The sequence below is a fragment of the Eutrigla gurnardus genome, assembly GCF_963514095.1.
Source record: "Eutrigla gurnardus genome assembly, chromosome: 2".
NCBI classification, from domain to species: Eukaryota; Metazoa; Chordata; class Actinopteri; order Perciformes; family Triglidae; genus Eutrigla; species Eutrigla gurnardus.
The window spans coordinates 15,408,175-15,429,637 of NC_139916.1; the positions used below are offsets into that span (position 1 = coordinate 15,408,175).

Genomic DNA, 21,463 nt, shown 5'->3' on the forward strand with positions numbered 1-21,463 from the left:
GCGAAGGCCTGTGTGTTTCAATCTGATTAGAGCCCCGCAGCCATCAATAAACAGCGCGCTGCGAGAGCTTCATCGCATAAAGAAGAAAGCAGTAAACGGTTGTGCAACATTTAACTCACTTTAGCAGCTTTAGCACATGGACAAAAAAAACAAAAAAAAACAAGTCTTCGCGTGGGTGGATGCGAGGGAAACATATTGAAAAATCGGGGACATAAAACATATGAAAGATTGTATAAACTTGGAATAATAGAAATAATGTGCATGCCTAATGTTCCTATTATAAAATGTCAAAAAAGTGAATGGATAATTTGATGGTATCTACCAACACCATTTTGTGGGATTTGGTCTCGGTGAAATCATGGCCTATTAAGAGTTTGTTGTGTTTCTGTTTATGTGAAGTTGCGTGTTTAAAAAAAGAAAAGAAAAAAGTACTATTGTTAACTTTACCCACTCTGTTTTTTTTTTTTTTTCAGTCGAGGACCAGCCCACGTCGCCCCTGATTGGCCAACTCTCTCTCCACGCCTGCCTTATTATAGCTCCGCACTCCAATTTGGTCACATAAACATGAGGATACCGTCACCTCAGGACGCGCCGCGCTGACTTCGTGTAACTCTCCCCACTGCGCCCGCGACAGTCCACCAGTCACCCTCATCACATTGCCGGCTCGGCCCTGTATGGCCCCATCGATCGCCATGTCAGCTCTGAGCGCCGGTTTGAAAACCGAAGACCTCCCTCCCCGCTCGGTTCTCGTCGGCAGAGGCGACATGCAGACCAGCCTCGGCCCCGCGGAGGAGACCGTGAAGCCCAAAGTTGCCATCTTGCCCTTCAGCGTCGAGGCGCTGATGGCCGATCGGAAACCCAGCAGAGAGGTGGCGTCCCCGGATGCCCGCTCCGTTCCCGGGACGTCCCACGCGCTCGGAAAGGGCGTGAGGATGGGGACTTTCGGTAGTCTGGATACTTCGGTTCCCGCTTTGCCCGTGAGCTCCCCGTTTTCCGTGGGTGACATCATGAACATGCCCGACGACGTGTTGATTAAACCGGAGAGCCCGGACAGTAACGAGAGGACTTCCTGGCTTCAGAGTCCTCGTTTTTCCCCCACACCTCCACGTAAGTTTGCTGTCAGTGCGGTGCCTATAAAGAAATATAAGCATTAGTCCATCTGTACTACATGTGGGATTATTGCATGCTCAATTTGGACTTTATAATGTCTTACTCGTTGTGTTTTCGCATTCGAAAACTTTATTTATCCCAAATGTGCAGATTTGACACTGCGCATTGCAAATCCAATGTTTTTTATTTATTTATTTATTTATTTTAAATGAAAACGTTTTGTCCTCCCACAGGAAGGCTGAGTCCTCCTGCGTGTCCCCTGCGAAAACACAAGACCAACAGAAAGCCCCGGACCCCCTTCACGACGTCCCAGCTGCTGGCCCTGGAGAGGAAGTTCCGCCAGAAGCAGTACCTTTCCATCGCCGAGCGCGCGGAGTTCTCCAGCTCCCTCAACCTGACGGAGACCCAGGTCAAGATCTGGTTCCAGAACCGGCGAGCCAAAGCCAAGCGGCTGCAGGAGGCAGAACTTGAAAAACTGAAAATGGCAGCTAAGCCCATGCTGCCTCCTGCTTTCGGGATTTCCTTTCCGCTCGGCGCGCACGTCCCCGGCTCTTACGGCTCGCACCCGTTCCAGAGGCACTCGCTGCCGGTTTCCCCCATGGGACTGTACGCCGCGCACGTCGGATACAGCATGTACCACCTCGCTTGACAGGGGATGGAAAGCCAAGGGGGGCGCGTGCACTGGGACACGAGGGGGTTTTTAGACTCCTCTCTGAGGGCCCCGAGCGAGAGTGGGGGCCCTTCGGACAGGTGAGGTGACACTACATGCAAAATCAAGAGGCACGCTGGCGATGAGCTCAGTGTCACATCTTACGAAGGAGGGGGCAAGACCTCCTAACAGACCCCCTTAGAGGACCTTGAAGTTGATCCACATCTCTTGACCCCTCTCCACTAAGTTCACTGCAAAAAAAAAAAAAAAGACCCAACTTTATTAGTGGTTTCTTTTGTCAGTGGGATGGGACTCTTATTTTAGAGATGACGTTAAGGTGGACATGTTTGCGGTGCAGTGGTAGAAAACCATGATATATAAGGAGGGGAGAGTGAAGTTCGGACTCTAGCCCTCTCCCTCCATCAGCCAGGTAAAGGCTCTTAAACCGGCCAAGTAAGTCAGAGACTATTGCGCAGCTTCACATTTTGCACCGACTAAACTTTTTGGGCTTTTCGTCGCATCAGCGGGTTGTTGTCACAGTGAAAAACAAACCCCACATTTTTTAATTGTTGCATTCTTATCAATGCATAACTTTAGTGGGTTACAATGAACGATCGCTCTTTGTGAATTTGGAGAACCACAGCATTTTTTTTTAATTTTATTATTATTTTTTATTATAACAGCACTGTCTGTTGTTGGAATGATTCCCTTCGGAAGGGATACGTGTACTGTAAAATAATGTATATTTGAAGAATATCCTCATTTATATTATGAATATATTTGTGACATAACTTAAACAATAAATTGTTTATTCTTTTTTCATGAAGCAGTTGTTCGTTTTGACTTTGCACGGCGCCTGCGCATTCGTCCTTTTTCCAAAAGCAAGGAGAAACTGTACTGGAAAAATAATATAATATAAATTCAGGTCATAGTTATTTGATAATTCTACTATTATTGGGACGAAGTTTAGGCAGGATGTGAGTGTTGTTACCTGTTGGACATAGCATCTTCAGACACGTTTATACGGGATTATTATGATGATCAGGCCTGTTAAAAAGTTGTTATAAATAGAAACTGCAAATTGACCTGCATCATTTAGTATTTAAGCAAATAGGCTTTTTGGAAACACCGTGGAAGTCTAAAGGCTTTACGTGACCCACTAGTGACAACGTCCACATTTCTGCTGCATTTCAACGTGTCACATTTTATTTGGCGGCATGTATTGCTACAGCTGTTGCCTATTGCTTTGAGACAACTAACCGAGATTCTGGTGGCGCCAGAAGAATCCAGGGGGTGGAGATGTGTGTGTGTGTGTGTGTGTGTGTGTGTGTGTGTGTGTGTGTGTGTGTGTGTGTGTGTGTGTGTTCGTGTGTGTGTGTGTGTGTGTGTGTGTGTGTGTGTGCTGGGAGAGGGGGGGGTAACCAGTTGTGCTGACTTCAAAACACACGGATAAATATCGGAGGTTGCTTCTCTGGGCTATAATTGCTTGTAAACAATCCACCAGCGTGTCATTACGGGAGTGTTTAGGGGGTTAAAATGAGCCAGGTGACACCCCATTACGGCGTTAGGGCCCCACGTGAACATATGACTTTACTGGCATAAAGAAGAAAACAAATCATATTTCATCCTGCAGATGAACGCTGGAGTGTTTTTTCTCTCTTTCTGCCACGAGGAAGACTCGAATGACAAACCAGGGATGAGATAGGGGGAGAAAATTACAGGCCACCGCCACGGCGCTTTTACAGGCTTCTCTGTTGACTTCCCTGCCATTCAGGCAGGGGTTAAATTGGAGTAAAATAATTGCTGTAATGAGCAAAGGCAATCTGCCGCAGACGGAGGCCGGCTCCAGCGAGGCTGTAGCTCCAGGCGAGGCGGAACTTTTATCATTCCTAAAATGTCAACGGGGGACTGGGACGGGCCACACTTCTCCGCGCTGTGATTTCCTGCTCCGCGCTGACAAGCTGCTGTCCCAAACAAGTCCCACTCCTCTACTCTCACACACGCACACATGTCTCCCATTCAAGCCAATATCTACATGTGTGATGCAGCTTTTAATTCATTTCATTCCGACTGTAATTCACAACGTATATCGGTACATTTCTGGGTTATTATTATTATTATTTATTGTATTTTTCCCCTCTCCACTCCCATTCTATCCATGAGGCACGAATTAATACATAATCCCTGACAATGCGTTTAAATCACACGGATGGACGCTCCGTCTGAAAAGAAGAGAAACTCGACACAAAAGAGCCAAAGGGGATCCGTCCATTCTTTCAGCTCTTTCATTCTTTTGTCCCCGGCTCTCATTCTTGCCAGGAGCTCCCGCAGAAAACAAAACTTCACTTGTTTGTATCATCCAGAAGATCACAGGAGGCCGTTTGACTCTGCAGTAAAACCGCTTGATCCCCAAAGAAAAGGGAAAATGGGTTATTAGAAGTCGCCATACACATCGGATGAATTATTATTCAAACAAGGGACCGAGGGGGGATGCTTGATAGACTTTAAACCTTTAGTCGCCTTTTGCTGCCAAACGCACAGAGGACACTTTCTGACATTGTTTCTATAAACTGAGTTAATAAAGGTGGTTGAAGAAAGTGTGCAGCAAATGTTCACCCCTGTTTATCCTCGAACAAATACTCTTAAGAAATAACTTGATCGCAACTTCTTTAGCCGGACGAAAGACAAAGGCCAAAGTTGATTTATTTAGTATATTAATTACAATGATCTCTGCTGAGATAATCTGCCCTAATATGTATTTACTGACATATATCCTACCAATGCGCAATTCAACTTGATCAATAATTAAGCTTATTCTACCAAAACCAAGTAGCATTTAGTTGGTACTTCAGCATAAATTACTGGAGACGTTAGTTAAATCAAGGAAGAAATGTTTGAACGTTATATGGTTCTTCACAAACAAAATAATAATAATTATATATATATTTATATATATAATATAAATAATAATAATTGTATATATTATTATTTTATTTATTTGAAATGCGAGAGAAATCGACATTTCCTTACAGTTACAAGTCATGAAATATGCAAACAGAAGTTACTTTCTGTTTCTTTCAGATACTACACCACCACCTTCTGTTCAGAGTGGGAGTAACATTAAAAAGGCTACTTATTTGGATCAAATAAATATATAAAAATTGAAATAACTAAAATTATCCCACCAAACTAACATGCAGACTATTATAACCAAACGTGCATCCACGCGCCAAGCCTGCATGAATGGATATTACAACAATATGATCTCATTTGAAAATTCTCACTTGTGGATTTTGAGTATTTTGTTAATCATCCAGGCATTTGTGAGCAATACGTGAATAAACCAGGGAGGTAATCATTGTTTTATAATAATTGTTTTTAAAATACTCGTTGCAAAAATAAATAAATAGATAAATAAAAAAATCCCAAATGAAAACTAGTGGGAAAGGCCTTTAACCGCTGGGCCCCGGAATTCACTTGTCTGTTTATTGTGAAAATGGATTCTGTTCACGTTAAAAAAAAAACATCAACAGATAAGAACAAACAAAAGGCAACACTTACAATCAGCTTTTCCCCCCTGGAGTCCTGGATATGAGAGAGATGTTCCTTCGGGTGCAGAACATGGTTAATAACTAAACTATATAATATATAATATAGCCTATATATGTAAGGACATCGTATAAACTTGAATGCGGAGCCACATCCTCGGCCACAAAATACGGCTCGCCACGTGTTGTAAATGCTATTAATAATGCAGCAAGAATGTTCTAAATCAATGCTCGGTTACCAGATAGCCTTCATCACCAATATCTCGCAGCTGCTTTTACCAAAAAGACCTATAAATCCAGCTGCAGAAAACCAGATGTTCCCATAGGGAATTTACAGAAAATATAAGAGCAGTGACATATTTAAAAAAAAATGACATGCAATAAACTCACCATGAAGCCCGAGTTTCATACTGTGAAAGTGTACAGATACTTTATACCTACTTTATTAAATATTACTTGTATCATGTATCACTTGTAGGCTGGTCGGTTCAGATATTCCGCAATGGTAAGACAACTGTCGCCTGGAAGCAGAGCTTTTAGTTGAAACTGTATCATCAAAAAAACCTTAAAGAAAACGGTGTTTGTACTGCCTATAGTGTCCACTAGAGGGCAGTGGCGTATCAGCCTACTTTCAATGTGAGGTTTTTGGTTGACCTACGTTCATCAAGTCATTTTGGCCACTTACTATAGACTGAGGTTGTTAACCACTAAGATACCAGTAGGTATTGATTACAACTGTTGATAGTTAGCTTGGTCAACTTAATTCACATCCCTTTGTTTGACCATTCATTGAATCCTTAAACCATAGCAAAAGTCATTTGCTGTTGATGGACAGTTTTGGTCCAATATGTGAAAAGTTTGAACCGAGATTACTGAGCATCATGTGCAGAATGTGCCAATCATCTATTAGAAATTAAGCAGGGAACGTTTTCTTACGTGGACTAATGAGGGAACATTTTTTTAAAGATGCAATAAAAGTGCTAATTGAGATGGAAAATTGCCTGGAAAAAAAAACAACCCATAAACAAAACTGCATCACAAACTGCATCACTGATGCTTTAATAGCTTTCTGATCTGTCCTTTACAAGGTAATTTACTGCAACAAAGCAGAGCATGGTTTAGTTTCCCCTTCGGCGAAGTGGTTGCTTTTTTATTGTGCAGCATTTAGCATTTTTGGTGCAGTGTCACAGCATTAAATTGTCAAATTATCTGGCCGCCTGTGGTTTTGTTCTCATTCAGCCTTAATGATAGAAAATAATGTGGATTCTGGCCCTCTAATGACGATCAATAACCACGGCAATTAAGCTGATTTCCTAGCAAGCCATGTACTGCTGACTAATATCTTTTGTTTTTGTTGGGTTAGTTAATTAGCACTGAGCGCTTCAGACCTGACGGTTCAGTAGTGCAACGACTTGATTCTTGGCACCAAATGAAAAAGTCATGCTCATTGCAACATGGGCTCAATTAAACTGCAAGCTGTTAAGTGGTTATGGAATGAGCATGTGTTGTGAGATTCAAATAATCTGCTGCACGTGACCGATTGTTTTTTTAGTTCCAGCGTTTAAAGAATGATCACATATTAAGCAGTAAACCTCTAGATTTTGCTGATCAACATTATGTTAGTTCTCATCACAGCAGGTGGTCGTTTGGACCTTTTTCATCATAATGGCTGCAGATTTTGTTCTATTTTGAGAGGTTTCAGTGCTGCATCTCTGTTATTAAATGGCATCTCTTGTCAGTGAAACAAACACAGAGAGGGTGGCTTCTAATGGCTGCCTGTTCAGCAACATTAATTGATGGGGAACCTTCCTGATATGATGTGGCAACACAGAACTACAACAACCAGCACCACCTTGTGACAGCTCTCCAAACTCTTTCTGTGGAGAAACCTCATGCATTATTGCCAACAGTAAATGCATGGGAACCCTGCCTCGAAATCAGCCTGCAGCAGGGCCTGATGAGGCTTATCTAATAAGTTCCTGCATAACTGGCAACCCAAAAACCCTCAAGGCGGCTGAAGGCTGTCCTGCATCCTGCACCAGATGCGTGAACCTGACTAGGACGATGTCATCATGTAATGTAGCAGGCTGCAGGCCTTACATGAACTAGACATGGCACACAAGCGATCTCTGCCATCATCCATATGCAAACATGACAGACGTAAAGTATCCTATTTTTCCAGTTGTGGGTATATCTGTGATGCAACACGTCACTACATTTGCATCACCGGGTTCAGCAGCAAAGAACCAAAAAGCAAAGGAGAACATGTGGCTCCCTGTGTGGGAGGGATACGTCAAAGAGAAGATGGAGATATGCAAGGATGGATGAATGGATTGTTTGTTCGCAATCAATCATGTCAAGAATCCATGCATGTTGTCAGAGATGCACATTCAAAAGACAAATCATTCACAAACACATTGAATGAGTGTCTTTGATTATGTCATTCATTAAATACATTGCAGCCAAGTCGTATTGGAGAGTCTGTCACTGGAACAGGGAGAGTCTGGCTGGAATGGAAAAAAAGCCAACAAGAACATAGGTCTCATTTGACACAAAAATATATAGGCTGGCTGAATATAGATTACCTATCACAAGAGAATACATTTTCATGCATGTATTTTGGTACAGTCATGACATGAGTTGAAATCAGTGGTTTCCATGGAAACACTTAACTCTAACATCGTGGCCTGATGTATTCAAAACACGGATGAAATCAGGTAAAACATGATGGGGAAAAGCTAATTATTTGACATATTTAATGGGGACTAAATGCCCCCAAAATCACCTGTGTAAAATACACTGAGCAACTTCTGCCCTTCTGTATGCAGGTCCTCAGGTCTGGCCAGCAGGGGTCAACAGAGGTCATACATTCAATCAAATAGGGAGACTTGTTCCCAAACCCAACATGTCATAACACTCAAAATGATGGGAACCGCACCATTATTTGTGAGAGCGGGGGGTGGGGTGGGGGGGTGGTTTGTGTAAAAGCCACATAGCTCCACTTTCAGTTCAATCACATTTTCAAAACACAAAAGCAGTTTACTTTGTTTTGCAGAGAGAAAATGCTTTTGTACTTTGACCTCAACAGTGGTTACTTGGAATGCAACTATGATTTAGTCCAGCGATGACATCTTATTGTCTCAATAAAAATAAAACGCATCAGTAATTGTGACATGCTGAGTGAAAAGTCAGAGTGAAAATAACCTCTCATGTTAAAAATGTAATAATAAAAAGAAAAAAAGGACATCATGTTGATTCACAGACTGGACGTGGGCCAGTTTGGTCTCTGTAGTTTGTGTTTCCCAGAATCATCTGGCAGACCTTTTGGAAATGACTTCAGAGAATAAATCTAGTAAAAGCTGATACATAAAGAAAAGTTTTATTAGATAATGTGAGACATAATGTGTGTACATAAAAACAGGTAAGTGTCAGTAAGGGTTCTCTGGTTTTATATCCATTCTGCTAAAGGCCAAGAAAAATATTAATTTTCTTCAGCTTCACCACAAGCAGCAGCATTGTCCTAACTTATTCGGTATAAAACACAAGTAAAAAAAAAGGAGCGTGCTCACGAGCCGAGTGTGAGAAAAAGCCATGCTTAGAAAATCCATCCAACAACTATGACCTGCTCTTCAAAATGTTTACCAAATGCAGTATAGTGCTCCTTTAAGATGCGTTAGTCAGACCAAGGGTTATGGCAACACAACATATTTCTCTTAATGACACATGAACCTTTGATCAGCCCTGGTAAGTAAGCAGCGGTTAAGCCCGGCTCACAAGCATCTCTTACTGCTTTATTATTGCAAGGTTTCCATCGGCATGGTTGGCATTCAGCAAATTTCCTGTGGAAACTTCTGCGCTCCTTGCTGGAATGTAGCCACACATGTCTGCTAACATGAGGTCCACGGCGGACGGCGTGCCAACTAAGGTGCAACACGAAAACAGTACGCTGTGTGTTGTTTTACGATGCGTCTAATATAGTGCCGGCTGTGGCGTGTGTTTTGTACATGTGTTACCATTCTATAGCTGATGTGTTTTTATGAATGCAACAGACGGATGTAGGCCTGTCGCCTGCTGTGTGTGTGTGTGTTGCTCATCTCTCCTCTTGCAGGAGCTGAAGCCTGTCCTCTGCATAGTGAGGCCTGATGTGTCCAGTATCAATGGCCTCACAGTCGTCTGTGAAAAACACCAGGTCCTGCAAGCGGAGCAAAGACAAATCTTGAAAACAAGAATCTTGAAAACAAAGAATGTTGTGGCGACGCTGTTTGAGACGCTCTTACCCGATAGCAGATCCTGGTGACGATGGTGTGCAGGTTCTGGATTTTGCGTTTGAGCAGCACCATCCTGGGTAGCTGTCTGCAGTGCTGGTCCGGATGGTTCAGCACCACATAGAGGAAGTCACGGAGCTTGGTCGTGACGCAGGAGTTCTGGAAAGATATGAAAAAGTTATTTTTAAAATGATACTCATTGCAACACATCTAATGAAGTATTCTCAATGATTTTTTTTATTATTTATTCATATATATTACACTTTTTGGAACCTAGACTACTCAAATGGTCTCATAAGCCTTTAAACATACAACTAGGCCATGGATCCATATGAGATTTGGTCTGAGTACACATTGATTTGATTGTGTTTGAATTAGCTCCCTGCATGATGAGTGAAAGTTACAGCTCATGTCCAACTTGGATTTTTGTAAACATACTGGTTTTGTATTAAATTAACCCTAACATTTCTTAATATCCATCTGGAATTCGGACAAAAAAAAAGTCTAAATGTTTACCAGTGAGGGGGAGCTGTTGCAAATCCATCATCTACCCTTCCCCACATAATGCACAACCCCATTGTTTTCTACTTACATGCACATCGATGAAGATCGTGGGCAGATCCTCTGCGCATGTTTTCTGCAACCCAAACAAAAAAACACATATAAACATAAGAGTTTCTGCAAAACAAGCATGCATGGTTTATGATTGACCCGACGTGACGATGCGAAGCTCACCGTGCGGTGGTACGTGTGGATCTTATCCAGCAGAGCCATGACTTCTTTGCTCAGGCCGAGCGCTCTGGAGTAGCAGGTCGGGGGCGCGCACTCCGACAGACAGACCAAGCTGAAGAAGAAGCACGCGAGAGCGCGGAGTCCCTGCAGCCTCATGACGGATAACAGCGCTGCTCGGACCGCTTCAACCGCTGCGACACACAACGACGGTCCGAATAGTGAAGAGGAGGACTGGCGGCGGTTTCCAGGATGGAGCGGTAGAGGAGGGCTGGCGATGACGTGGGCGCGCAGCGAGGCTGAGAAAAACATTCGGGGTCTGCTGCTGCTGTTGGGAAAAGTTCACGTCCACGCTATAAATACCAGGAGTGATTGAGCTTTTCCTGCTGATGACACTGCCAACTTCTGCTGTTGTAGTTCTGACAATGGTTCAGATCAGCTGTTGACCGTCAGCTGGGATCGAGCACATTTCAAAACAAGACAATTGGATTTGTAGTGTTGAGGTTCATCAAAGGGAAAACAATGTTAATTTGACCACATATGGAATTTATTTGGTTACCTTTAAATGTACCTGTGCACATAGAGTTAAAGTGTATACAATCCTCACACAAAACTCAGTAACATGTCTTCTATCTGGAGCTTTCAACATGAATGATAATAATAATACTCTTTGATACTAATGCAGTGCACAGTAATACTACGGGAAGATGGTTCATCTGTTCTCTTTCCCAAAACACGTTGTCTTTCACATCGTCTCAGTAAATCTACATTTTACCACCATTTAAAAGACGATTCAATGCAATTAATTGAGTGAACCTTTGTATGGCCACCATGTAACAAACATTTTAAAAGGCATAGATAGTACCACCATCATGAAAAAGTTAAAAAACGTTGCTTTGTAAGTCTCAAGGTAGGTTCGTTGGAGCCACTGAGCCTTTCTTCAGATTGAGAAAGTTCCTTTTCCTCTGTCTTTTAGGAGCCACCACACTGCCACTCGATTCAGGTGGATCCCGGAACACAAACAACCTCCCTCCGGCTGCTGGGACGCCCAGCACACTGCTGCCCGAGGCTGGGATCATGTGTTCCTCCGCCGGGCTGCACAGTGTTTCTTTCACTCTGTCCACAATCCTTTCCTTTGCAGTGTCATTTTGCTGCCGTGGAACCGTGTTTTCAGTCATGGCCGATCCTTTCTCTTCAACCAGCAGCCGTGCAACATCTCGAGGAGCCAGTAGACGAGATCGAGGGAGCAGTTTTTCCAGCAAACTTTGCCTCTTTTCCTGGAGTCTGGGAGATTTGTGAGGACAAAGGAGCTGCTGTTAGTGGGATTGGAGTGTTCAAGTGCTTACCTCATGCATGTGGTCACCGCGGCCCAGCCACGTAACTGACAAATGTTGCATTACACGTCAATATAGGAATGGTCTACGATTGTCTCGATTGTAGCGTGACATCAAGTCTTTATATAGCAGCTAAGAACAAAACGTGATGAACTCACCTCACGCTTTCTACCGTGCAGCTTGGCATAGTTTGCATATTTCTATGCACCACGTCTTCTCTCAGTTTGACAGGAAGCAGTCTGTTCAACCCCCTGGCACACCTGGTCAGAAAGTCAGCAGAATATTATAATGCTGGTGGCTCTCTCTGGAGGGAGAGCTTTGTGGTCTTTTCCATTAAAAGTAAAACAAATGTCAAATGAACTAATAGATATGGATCATTCCAACTGCAAAAAACAGCCAAGGATATTTTCCTTTAGAATAACTCATATTTCAGATTGCTGCATGTGTAGCTGCATGAAGAGAGCATCTTCCCATAGTAAATGGAAAGAGTAAATACATTCTTGGAGCTTTAAAAAACAAATCAAGTAAGTCTATATGATATGTGTGTAAACTGTTGACTACAATGTTCATAAAGCAAAATGGAAAAGTCCCTTTTTCATCAGTAGGTCTAAAACATGCCATTCAATTGCATTAAGGGTATTTCACAGGTTACTGGAGTGTGATGACATATGAATCAGATGCTGCACTAAATCCGTCACACACATTTAAGAACACGTACAGTAAATTCAAACTAGGTAAAATACTACACAAGGAGCAGGAGGGAGGAGGACAGCAGTGCACACCTTTTTTCCTTTATGTAACTTAGGCTTGATGCATTATTTTTATGTCCAAAATGAGTGAGCCACGGTTGAAAATAGCGTTTAATAGCAAGCCAGATCTGCCAGACGTATGAATGAGGGAGAATATATGGGCTCAAAATAAGAAGATGACTCTAGAAAGCATAAATGGTAACTTACATAGATGGTTCTTTCACACAGTGCTGGTTGATCGAGCTAATTTCCCGTCCACTTCGTCTCTCTTTGATCATTTATTTTGTGCTTTTAAAATAACCGTGACCCAGAATCCCCCCTGTCGGTCTCTCTGTGTCTGTGTGTGATGTTTGTGATGTTTCCCCCCCACACTCTTAGCTGCTTTGCCAGAACCTTGTTTCAACTGCTGTGGTCGTCACCATATCCATCTTACACTTCACTTACCCCGGTGTCACCGGGTCTAACGAGTACCGCTGCAACACAGACTGCATGGCCATAAATAAGGTGATATCAAGGATCTCAAAGTATTAACAACCCAGTCAGTAAGTCTAGGTCAGATCCAACAAACTCAACTTCTTCTTTCCCCCCTAATTAAAATGTAAGCTACATATTTCAGGAAGATTTTAAACTGCTGTAGAGAATGCATAAATCATGCTGCAAACAAAAAGCAAGAAACAAGAAAAAGAAAAGAAAAACCACACGTCTCGCATATTGTTCCAAACTGAGCATTTTCATTTCCTCCGGTCCTCACGCATGACACATGACTCATTGGGAAAATGATCCAAACTCAGCGGGGGATAAACATGAGTGATCGAGCGTATCAGGAAATTAAATGATGAGTATAATCATTTATCTCTCCATCTTGGCTTGGGGGAAAAACCCTCTTGTAGAATCACGTTCAAACAGGGTTTGGCTGCGTACGTTGGGCAAAAAGGTTTTCACAATATTCAATTTGCTCAATATTTTTTCACTATAAAAAAAAGGAGGGGGGAGAAAATAACATGGACTAGACTCGTGCCATCCAAAAGGTTTGGCTGGATTATGCACACTAAACCTGGTTCTTACCCTGGGTTCTCCTGCTCTGCAGATGATGATACAGGGTGCTGTTTGGGGCAGAGGGCGTCGGTGATGGAGAGGAGTTCGCTTTCGGGCAGGGTGGGGAGGAGGAGACGCAGGGCCTCTAGGAGAACCTCAGCAGACACCTGACTCTGCTTCACCAGCCGAGATGCAAACTCCAGATCCTGAGATGCAGAGCAGGGCACAGAGCCACCTTAAATACAGTTTTCCTCTACTTCCTCTGGCAGGCAACACATACATGAAAGTCCCTGTATTTTCCCCATTCCATTAATATGCTTGTGTTGAATCGAACATCAGAGAAAAAGAAGACTCCATAAATTCAGACCTGGTCACAGTTTGCATAGAGTCTCCTGAGCTCCATTTGCTCTTTTAAATCTTCCATGACTTGATTGTTGCCAGTCGTTTCCTGCAACCTGAAAGCACCAGAGAGTTTCAACACAGTAAAATTTAATGAGCTGAGTCAATCCACGGAATTCCTCCTCACTCCAGGGAGAACACAGCTCACCTCTCCGCCAACACCGTGATGACCTGATTGCTCTTGTAGAGCGCCTCCTGGAGGATGGATATCATCCTGCAATCCTGCTGCAACTGAAATAGTCTCTCTTCCTCACTTTCCTCCCCATCCTCATCAGAGAGCTCGCTCTGTGCGAGATTTGAAGCGACTCTGGCCCGAGACAACTGCAGGTTGTCCAGCTCTGTCCTCTCATTCTGAAGCTGTTGTTCAGCTTCCTCGAGGCCCTGTGGCAAGCATCAGATTACACTTTAATACGAGTCTATGCGGCTCAATGAGAAAGTAAAAGTGTGAGAGGAAACACGAGAAAGGAGATTTGAATTCACACATTAGTTTCAATATTAGAATATGCCTGTAGGCATTAACTTAGAGTCAAGAAATGCCTACCAAGCAGTGGTTCTGTATACTCTGGGCCATGTCTTGTCTCTCCAGATTCTTCCTCTCTCTCAGCTGCTGGATGAGCAGGCTGTGCAGAGTGAGCATTGCTCTGGAGGTCTCCAAGACTTTGGTCCTCCTCTCTGCCTTCTGGTAGTGGAGGGTAGCCATCTGCATCGCCAGGCTGTCCCCATGACAGCGCAGAGCATCCTCTCTCTCCATCGTCATCTCCTCCATGACCTGCCAATGTAAGGATGGATGGATTACAGTTATCTCGTATGAATACAATCACAATCTAGACATTGAACTTTAACACGGAGAGTGATTTCCTTCAAAGAGATGGTTTCAGCTGGTCACTTTTTGCCTTTCAGGCAACTTACTGCATTACCTTGTTCATGACGCCACTCTCCGTCTCTTTCTCCTTCTCAAAGAGTTGGATCCTGTCCTCGAGCCTATGTTGGAAAAGCAGCAGGTCAGATATGTCCGTTTTCTGCCTGGCCTCGCTGGTTTTCCCCTTGGATTGCACAGTCGTCTGCAAAAAAAAACACACAATACCCATGCGTTGGTTGGGATATGACTCCGTGCATGCTGTTATGACATGATTAGAAATGAAACCCCTCTGTGTAGCCCTTCATTATTTCTGAACAACAATGGGCACTCTTCCAGCGGCCACACAGTTGAGAGCGATCGCATTGTGGTTTGCACTGGTGGTCGCCATTCTCCATTTCTAACTTAATTGAATGCACCATTATATCCTGCTATAGTTTAATACATAACTGTATACTTTAAATGCATCATGAGGAGATTCAAAACAGAAAAATATCATAAAGTTAGCATAGAGTGGAAGAAATGGACGTAGAGAGGGAAGCATTAAAAGAGGATTACAGACACATTTTAATTCTGAGCTGTTGTCAGTTATGTTAATATTACACCAAAAGAAGTATAGCAGTATGCATTGCGCCACGGTGACATTTGTATTAGATAGAACGACTAGTAGTAGCCAATGTCAGAATATTAAAATCCCCCCACACAGGCTTTAAGAGCAGCGAATTCAGTAATGTGTGATTTTGTGCTCACCATTTGTTGCTCGCTTTCCTTTCTCCAATCTGCCAGAGCGGTGTGGAGTTTGGTTCTGGAGACAGCGTGGGGCAGCACCAGGCAGCGGTCTATCACAGACAGACACTTTTGAAACTCGAGTTTCATCCTTAGCCGGTCATCTTCAGACAGAGCCAACTGGGAGAAACACAAACATCTGACACAGAAAAAGAAAAGGACGACAGATAAACACACCGGGGGAGCCACCGTGGAGGTTTACATGTTCACTGTGTCGAGAGTGGAATAACGTTTATCCAGGATGGTTTGATTAATTGTTTGTTCCTGTTTTTCAATCCACAAAAGTTGCTGATGTATTCATTCTCTATCCACCTCTTCAAGAATTCAATTAATAGAAACACACACACACACAAGGGACTTTCCTTTGGATTCCCCAAAAAGAAATGAAAGTTATTATATCACTGACCTGAAGAAAGCTCTGCAGTGGGCCCTGAGCTCCCTCTGCTCCTGCAGTTCTCTCTCCGTGGCCTCCCTGAGAGCCTCTCTGGTGCAGCTGAGGGTGTGTAAGGCCGCCTTGCCTTCCTGGTGCAACCGTTCCTGGCCCTGCAAGACAGCACTCGCTCCTACATCCGGTTCAACCTGCAGCAGGGAGCGTGGCGCCCCTGGAGGCAAGAGTGTTAGCAGGGCCTGGGTTGCAGAAGGCTGGATGGCTTTGATTTCTGTTATGGCACCTTGGATCACACGCATGGTCACCTAGAGAAGAGGTAGAGGATCAATACAGGGAGTAAATCACTTAATCAAGCTCAGTGGGATGATCGTGTGTGGGGTTTTTAATGTGCATTACGAAGTGACTAGTCATGACTGTGTGTGATGGTGTACTGTTGGAGCGGCACCTTGCGGATGTCGGCAGCAGCCTCCTCATCCAGGTTGTTGATGAGCTCTGCCAGCTCCAAACTGTGAGCTGTCAGTAGGTTCTGCCAACAGTGCAGGTGTTGAGCTACATCCCTTCTTCCCTCCAGACCCTTGGACAGACCGGACAGGTCCTTCTGTCTCTGCTTGTGGACCTGCAGCTGCAGAAGGCAGGGATCAGGATTAAATGTGGTATACTAATTGATCAGTGACATGAACAGGTTTTGTGGCATCAATCCACAAGGGATATAAATCCCTGAATATGCATGGTCCCCCCTCACCGTGTCAGAGATGAGCTCCCGCCTCTTCTTAATCAGTCCACAGCGCATGGCTCTCCTCTCTTGACACAGCACCTCATCCAATCTCTGCCTCACCATCACCAGCTCTTTCTGGGCCTTCTCCTGTAGCTGGTCTATCTGCTCTGTAGGCACAACGCTCCCTCTGGTGGAGAGATGAAAGCACACCAGGTTAAAACACAACTCCTAGTCCAGCTTGATTATATTGTGCAAGATTAGAGCTGCCTTCAAAGTTGAACCATAAATAAGTGCTTACATCATATGTCATCTTTTTACATCACAATGAGAAGCTCTACAGGCTCTTATAATACAGTACATATTTCAATTATAATGAATAATAATTTGACTATATTTAATGTGTAGTGCAACTAGATATGACATGACCGTCACACGATGCTATCGCTATGACTTCATTAGGCACCGACCTCCTGATGTGAGTGAACCAGCTGTCCAGGTTGCTGGAGGTGCTGGAGAAGCTGTTGGAAATCAGGCTGTTGAGGCTGTGAAGGCTGTGCACCAGGAACTTCCTCTGTGCATGACGCTCAGCGAGCACATAGCGCTGATTGGCGAGGACCACGTCCAACATCTCCTCGAGCTGATCCTGGTCAGAAAAGAGGGACATGTCTCAGAACGGATTTCAAACGTTTGCTTCGTGTTTGTAATGATTAGCACAAATGCAGGTAGCTGAAAAGTCTGTGTGTCAGAACTGTAATGCGGATGCTCACTTGACAGTCAAAGTAATCGTGTTGAAGACTCTTTGCTGTGGTCTTCTCCAACTCTCCCATCCTGGTGGCCTCCTCCAGTTCTTCAGAGAAAATCTTGTGCAGCTCCACCCGGCGCCACTCGATGATTTGCCTCTGGACCTTTCCTGAAGCTTCTTCATGTCGGACCAAGAGGATGCGCTGGAGCTGACTCTGGCTCAGCTTGTGCAGCTTCTCCAGGAGGACACTGCAGCGGAGGAGCTCCTAGCAACAGAATGAGGTTTACAGTATGTAATGAAAGCAATAAACTAAACAGGATTCTCTCAGATCTGTTCAAAAAACAGAACGTTACTTCCCCAAGGAATGACTTTTCATTACCTGTTGGTCTGCATGCTGACACAGCAGCTCGGCTTGGGCCTTCTCAGCAGCTTCTCTGTGGTGTTCTGCTTCCATTTCTTCCCGAGTCTCCAGGTTACACCGGCCAGCCAGAGCCGCCATCCGGGCCCCTCGCTCCTCCTTCAGACGACCCTCCATGCCCAGCATCTGTCCGTGGAGCACACTGAGGAGCCTCTGGTGGGCCTGGGTGCTGGCCTGGCCCCGGGAACGCAGGCCACCCAGCAGGGAGGACATCACGTCCTTGTAGATCTGAATCCGGGTGGCCTCCAGGTTATTGGTGGCATGCAGCAGCGTGGACATTTCAAGGCTTACGGGGATACAATGAAGAATAAGCAGGGTACATTGTGAGTTTTCAGTGAGAAGGATTATATTGAATTTGATAATAACAGGAGACATTTATGACAATAAAAACTAAATTATAACACACAAAAGTCTTTGAGGTAGTTAGATGTGATTTACTGATTTGGGTGAGAATGTAGCTCAGTGGAAAGCAACACAAAGCACCAGCAGTTCACAAATATTAAGTTCTTTTTATCACTGAAATTAAACAGAAAGATACATTCCTAACTCCAGTTTAATAGAGTATCTGTATATAATACCTTTCAACTGCCAACTTCTCCCACTTGGTGGTCATTTTGAATATTTCTGTTCCATTATAAGACAGCAAGCCCTCTAGGGAGATATTTAAATACTTCTTGACACATCAACTCACTTCTCCAAAGCCTGGTACATGTTGTGGGGATCCTCCAGCACCATGGTGTCCACCATCTTGTCTTCAAACGCAGCCTCGTCTTTAACAGTCTCACTCATGTTGCAGTCTGCGTACTCAGGGTCTGAATCGCTCCGGTTTCTCTGAGGAAAGAAAATATATGCAAAGCGCATTATCATATACCTGAAGTTAATCATAAAACATACAAGAATGAGAAAAATATACAGACATTAATTTGAGAAAACATGTATTTTTGCATCAACAGCACATTCATGACATTAAAAAACACAAATATTGTTCATACCACATGTAATACAGAAATAAATGAGGTTTTAAAAACAGTTATTATGCTGAACTAGAACAAATTGCATTTGAATTTGTGATACCCTTTGCTGGAGAAGGTTCAGCCTGGTTCTGAGACCTATCAGGTTCATGGCCAGAAATCCCAGTGAGAGCAGTATCAACGTAAGAAAGAACCCAGCAACAAATCCAGCAAAATGGACCCCATGGTTAGGATAAATCTGCAATGGTGGGCAGAAAGTCATCAAATCAGTGTTGGACAGTACAAGAAGAACAAAACATGAAACGCTTGAAGCTGCAGGCGTGTTTCCAGGAAGGATGCACAACTTACCCTGTCGGTGGAATTCACCCTCAAGGTTAGATTAGCTGTTAATGGACCAAACATACTGACATCATTCTGTGGAGTCAATTAAATACTCTGGGTAAGAAAACAGAACATGTTCTTATTGTGGTGAAAATAATGATATTTGTGAAAAGGGAGAAGAAAAACTTACCTGTGAGGCATTAGAGAAGGTGAGAAAAGCTGGAAGGTCCAGGACTTCACTCTTGTGACTCCTTATGTGAGCGGTATAGTTGACAACAACCTGGGATCCAGCTAAAACAGTACATTCAGTGAAATGTTATTTATTGTGGATGCAGCAGGCAGAAAATGCATCTTTTTTGACAAAGTGACTCCAAGACATACCAGAGAGTGAATCGATGGCAAACGTCTGGTAGCCTCTTTCCACCACTCTGCCTTCAGATTTTAGGGGTACAATTCCAGAGATGGAGTCCCGGATAGCCACCTGTGACAGGTTGGTGCCACCCAATGGACCCATGTTGTGAATCAGCAGGAAGAACGTCAGCTGAGGAGGGTCTGTGTCCAGCTTCACCTGGGGACCAGATGATCGAGCAGCAGGAAGAGATGCAGAAGATTTAATGCTGGATGGTCTTTAACGTGTTCATTTGCAGGTGAAAAACTCAAGTCCAGCTAAATATGTCAGAACTAGATGCAGAGGGATAAAATGGACTGTGTTGATTTACCTGTGCACACTTATGAAATTTGACCCCAAATGCAGATGGAGGTGCCACACTCTGAGTCTGCAGAAACATATCACAATCATAATGTTATATAAAACGGGTGCATTGCATACTACATAATGGATGAAAGTCAGTCACTCTAGCAAGGAAACACACCTGAGGCAAAGTAAGGCTCGGGTTGTATCTGGCGAGTGTGCTTCTGCGGTTCCGGAGTGGCAAGATGTTTGACATGTAGGTGAGTGGTACGTAAAGAGTGTGTTCCCATGGTCCAGCAGAAGCTGAAGAAGAGAGCGGGCCCTCTGCAGACAACGCCATGGGCCCACTGATTTCCATTGTACCTGCCGGGTTAAATACAGCCTGTTTGTACATTCAGTTACAATGCCTGAAATTGACAGTAAATAAATTAATGCTTACATATATGCATAAATATACATACGCTTTCTATTTATCTGTGTGAAAAATACTTTTTGTATAATCTGTATATCATACATTTGCAACGTTAAAAATACATACTTTACATCATCTGTACATGTACAGCGTGGGGGGGAAACAGACAGAATTAACCCAATAAAGACTTATACTTAGGCTACAGTGTTCTGCTGTTTGCACAGAAATGAGTTACGTTATTAATGTATTGTTGACATATAAAATTAAAGAACAAACCATCAATACTAAGGAATGTCTGCTCTGCTGATTTCCCACCGGGTTCATGTTGCATTACGTGGGTACTGGAGAGGCTCTGGCAATGGAAAAAATCAGTATGGTACATTAAATATGTCATGCATAAACATGGATACCGATAAAAGCATGACTAGATATGACATGTAATGACACAAAAAGAGTATAGTAATTGTTAGGAAGTCAAACTAGGGAGACGTGCTGTGTGACGTTAGCTGCTGAGAGGCTAGACCTTACACACGGGAGAGATTGGGGGCTGTTGTGACACCAAATGTGGGTTCTTGACACGGGAAAAGTTCCCCACTCACCTCTTGTTTCTCCGAAAAGGGAGGCGGTGGTAGTGTTGTGTACCACGACGCATCCTCACACGTAACGTTACCGTTAAAACAAGGCGGAGGTCTCGCGACGGACTCAGGTACACCGGCACGCCGAGTCTCGCGCCGCGAGTGCGAAGGAGGTGCACACAAACGCGACACTTGGATATTCAAGATAAACGACCATAGCGCGATCCTCTTCGCGATAAAGTGTACCTGAAACATTCGTAAGTTCGGCGCGGTCCTCTCACCGAGGAGAGCCGTTAGCTAGCTGGCTGCATTTCTGCCCGCCGCCACTATTAAAAATCTGCCATGAAAACATTCCCAACGTTTCCCCCCCCCGTTTCTTGAGACATCAACTGTAGCGGCGTTTCTGGCGAAAAAGCACATCTTAGTCGTATAACTATGGACGCGATTTCAAAGAGTTAAACATGCAAACAAGGTTCATGGGCGCCGTTACTGCACAACTTCGGAAAACAAACATTTCTAAAACTTGGGAAAAACGGGAAACTCCTCAACGGAAAATTAAACAAAGTACATAAAAGTGTTTCCGGTCACGGCCTTCAAATTAAAACGTAACGGATGAGCCCGTGCGACGTTCTGTGGATACCTAAACATATATAAATATACAAAGTAATAACAGGAGTATATCATATCTATTCAAAGTATCAGAGTGTTATAATGGTGGCAGCGTCCCTATCAACTATCATTATTGTGCTTTAATATTGAAGGCAAATTAA

General features: G+C 43.7%; 3 protein-coding genes across 3 annotated transcripts; 1 reads left to right on the plus strand and 2 right to left on the minus strand.

Moving 5' to 3' along the window:
* The first annotated feature begins 561 nt into the window (after positions 1 to 561).
* Positions 562 to 2,581, plus strand: msx1a (muscle segment homeobox 1a). Its single transcript, XM_084039743.1, has 2 exons — positions 562 to 1,107; positions 1,344 to 2,581. Exons 1-2 carry the CDS (start codon positions 675 to 677, stop codon positions 1,757 to 1,759), a joined length of 849 nt encoding a protein of 282 aa, XP_083895869.1. The 5' UTR covers positions 562 to 674; the 3' UTR covers positions 1,760 to 2,581.
* Positions 2,582 to 8,665: 6,084 nt separating this feature from the next.
* On the minus strand, positions 8,666 to 10,747 carry LOC311033153 (uncharacterized protein). Its single transcript, XM_084040390.1, has 4 exons — positions 10,308 to 10,747; positions 10,165 to 10,209; positions 9,585 to 9,731; positions 8,666 to 9,499 (listed from the first exon to the last, which is right to left on the minus strand). Exons 1-4 carry the CDS (start codon positions 10,611 to 10,613, stop codon positions 9,398 to 9,400), a joined length of 600 nt encoding a protein of 199 aa, XP_083896516.1. The 5' UTR covers positions 10,614 to 10,747; the 3' UTR covers positions 8,666 to 9,397.
* Positions 10,748 to 10,817: 70 nt separating this feature from the next.
* On the minus strand, positions 10,818 to 21,213 carry LOC311033146 (limbin-like). The gene is made up of 23 exons (XM_084040377.1): positions 20,718 to 21,213; positions 20,395 to 20,470; positions 19,888 to 20,069; positions 19,735 to 19,791; positions 19,397 to 19,583; positions 19,206 to 19,306; positions 19,043 to 19,108; positions 18,798 to 18,932; positions 18,415 to 18,554; positions 17,685 to 18,009; positions 17,331 to 17,570; positions 17,031 to 17,206; positions 16,591 to 16,750; positions 16,294 to 16,470; positions 15,867 to 16,153; positions 15,425 to 15,599; positions 14,736 to 14,879; positions 14,360 to 14,587; positions 13,967 to 14,199; positions 13,787 to 13,874; positions 13,450 to 13,625; positions 11,794 to 11,895; positions 10,818 to 11,585 (listed from the first exon to the last, which is right to left on the minus strand). Exons 1-23 carry the CDS (start codon positions 20,946 to 20,948, stop codon positions 11,207 to 11,209), a joined length of 4,065 nt encoding a protein of 1,354 aa, XP_083896503.1. The 5' UTR covers positions 20,949 to 21,213; the 3' UTR covers positions 10,818 to 11,206.
* Positions 21,214 to 21,463: the final 250 nt, after the last annotated feature.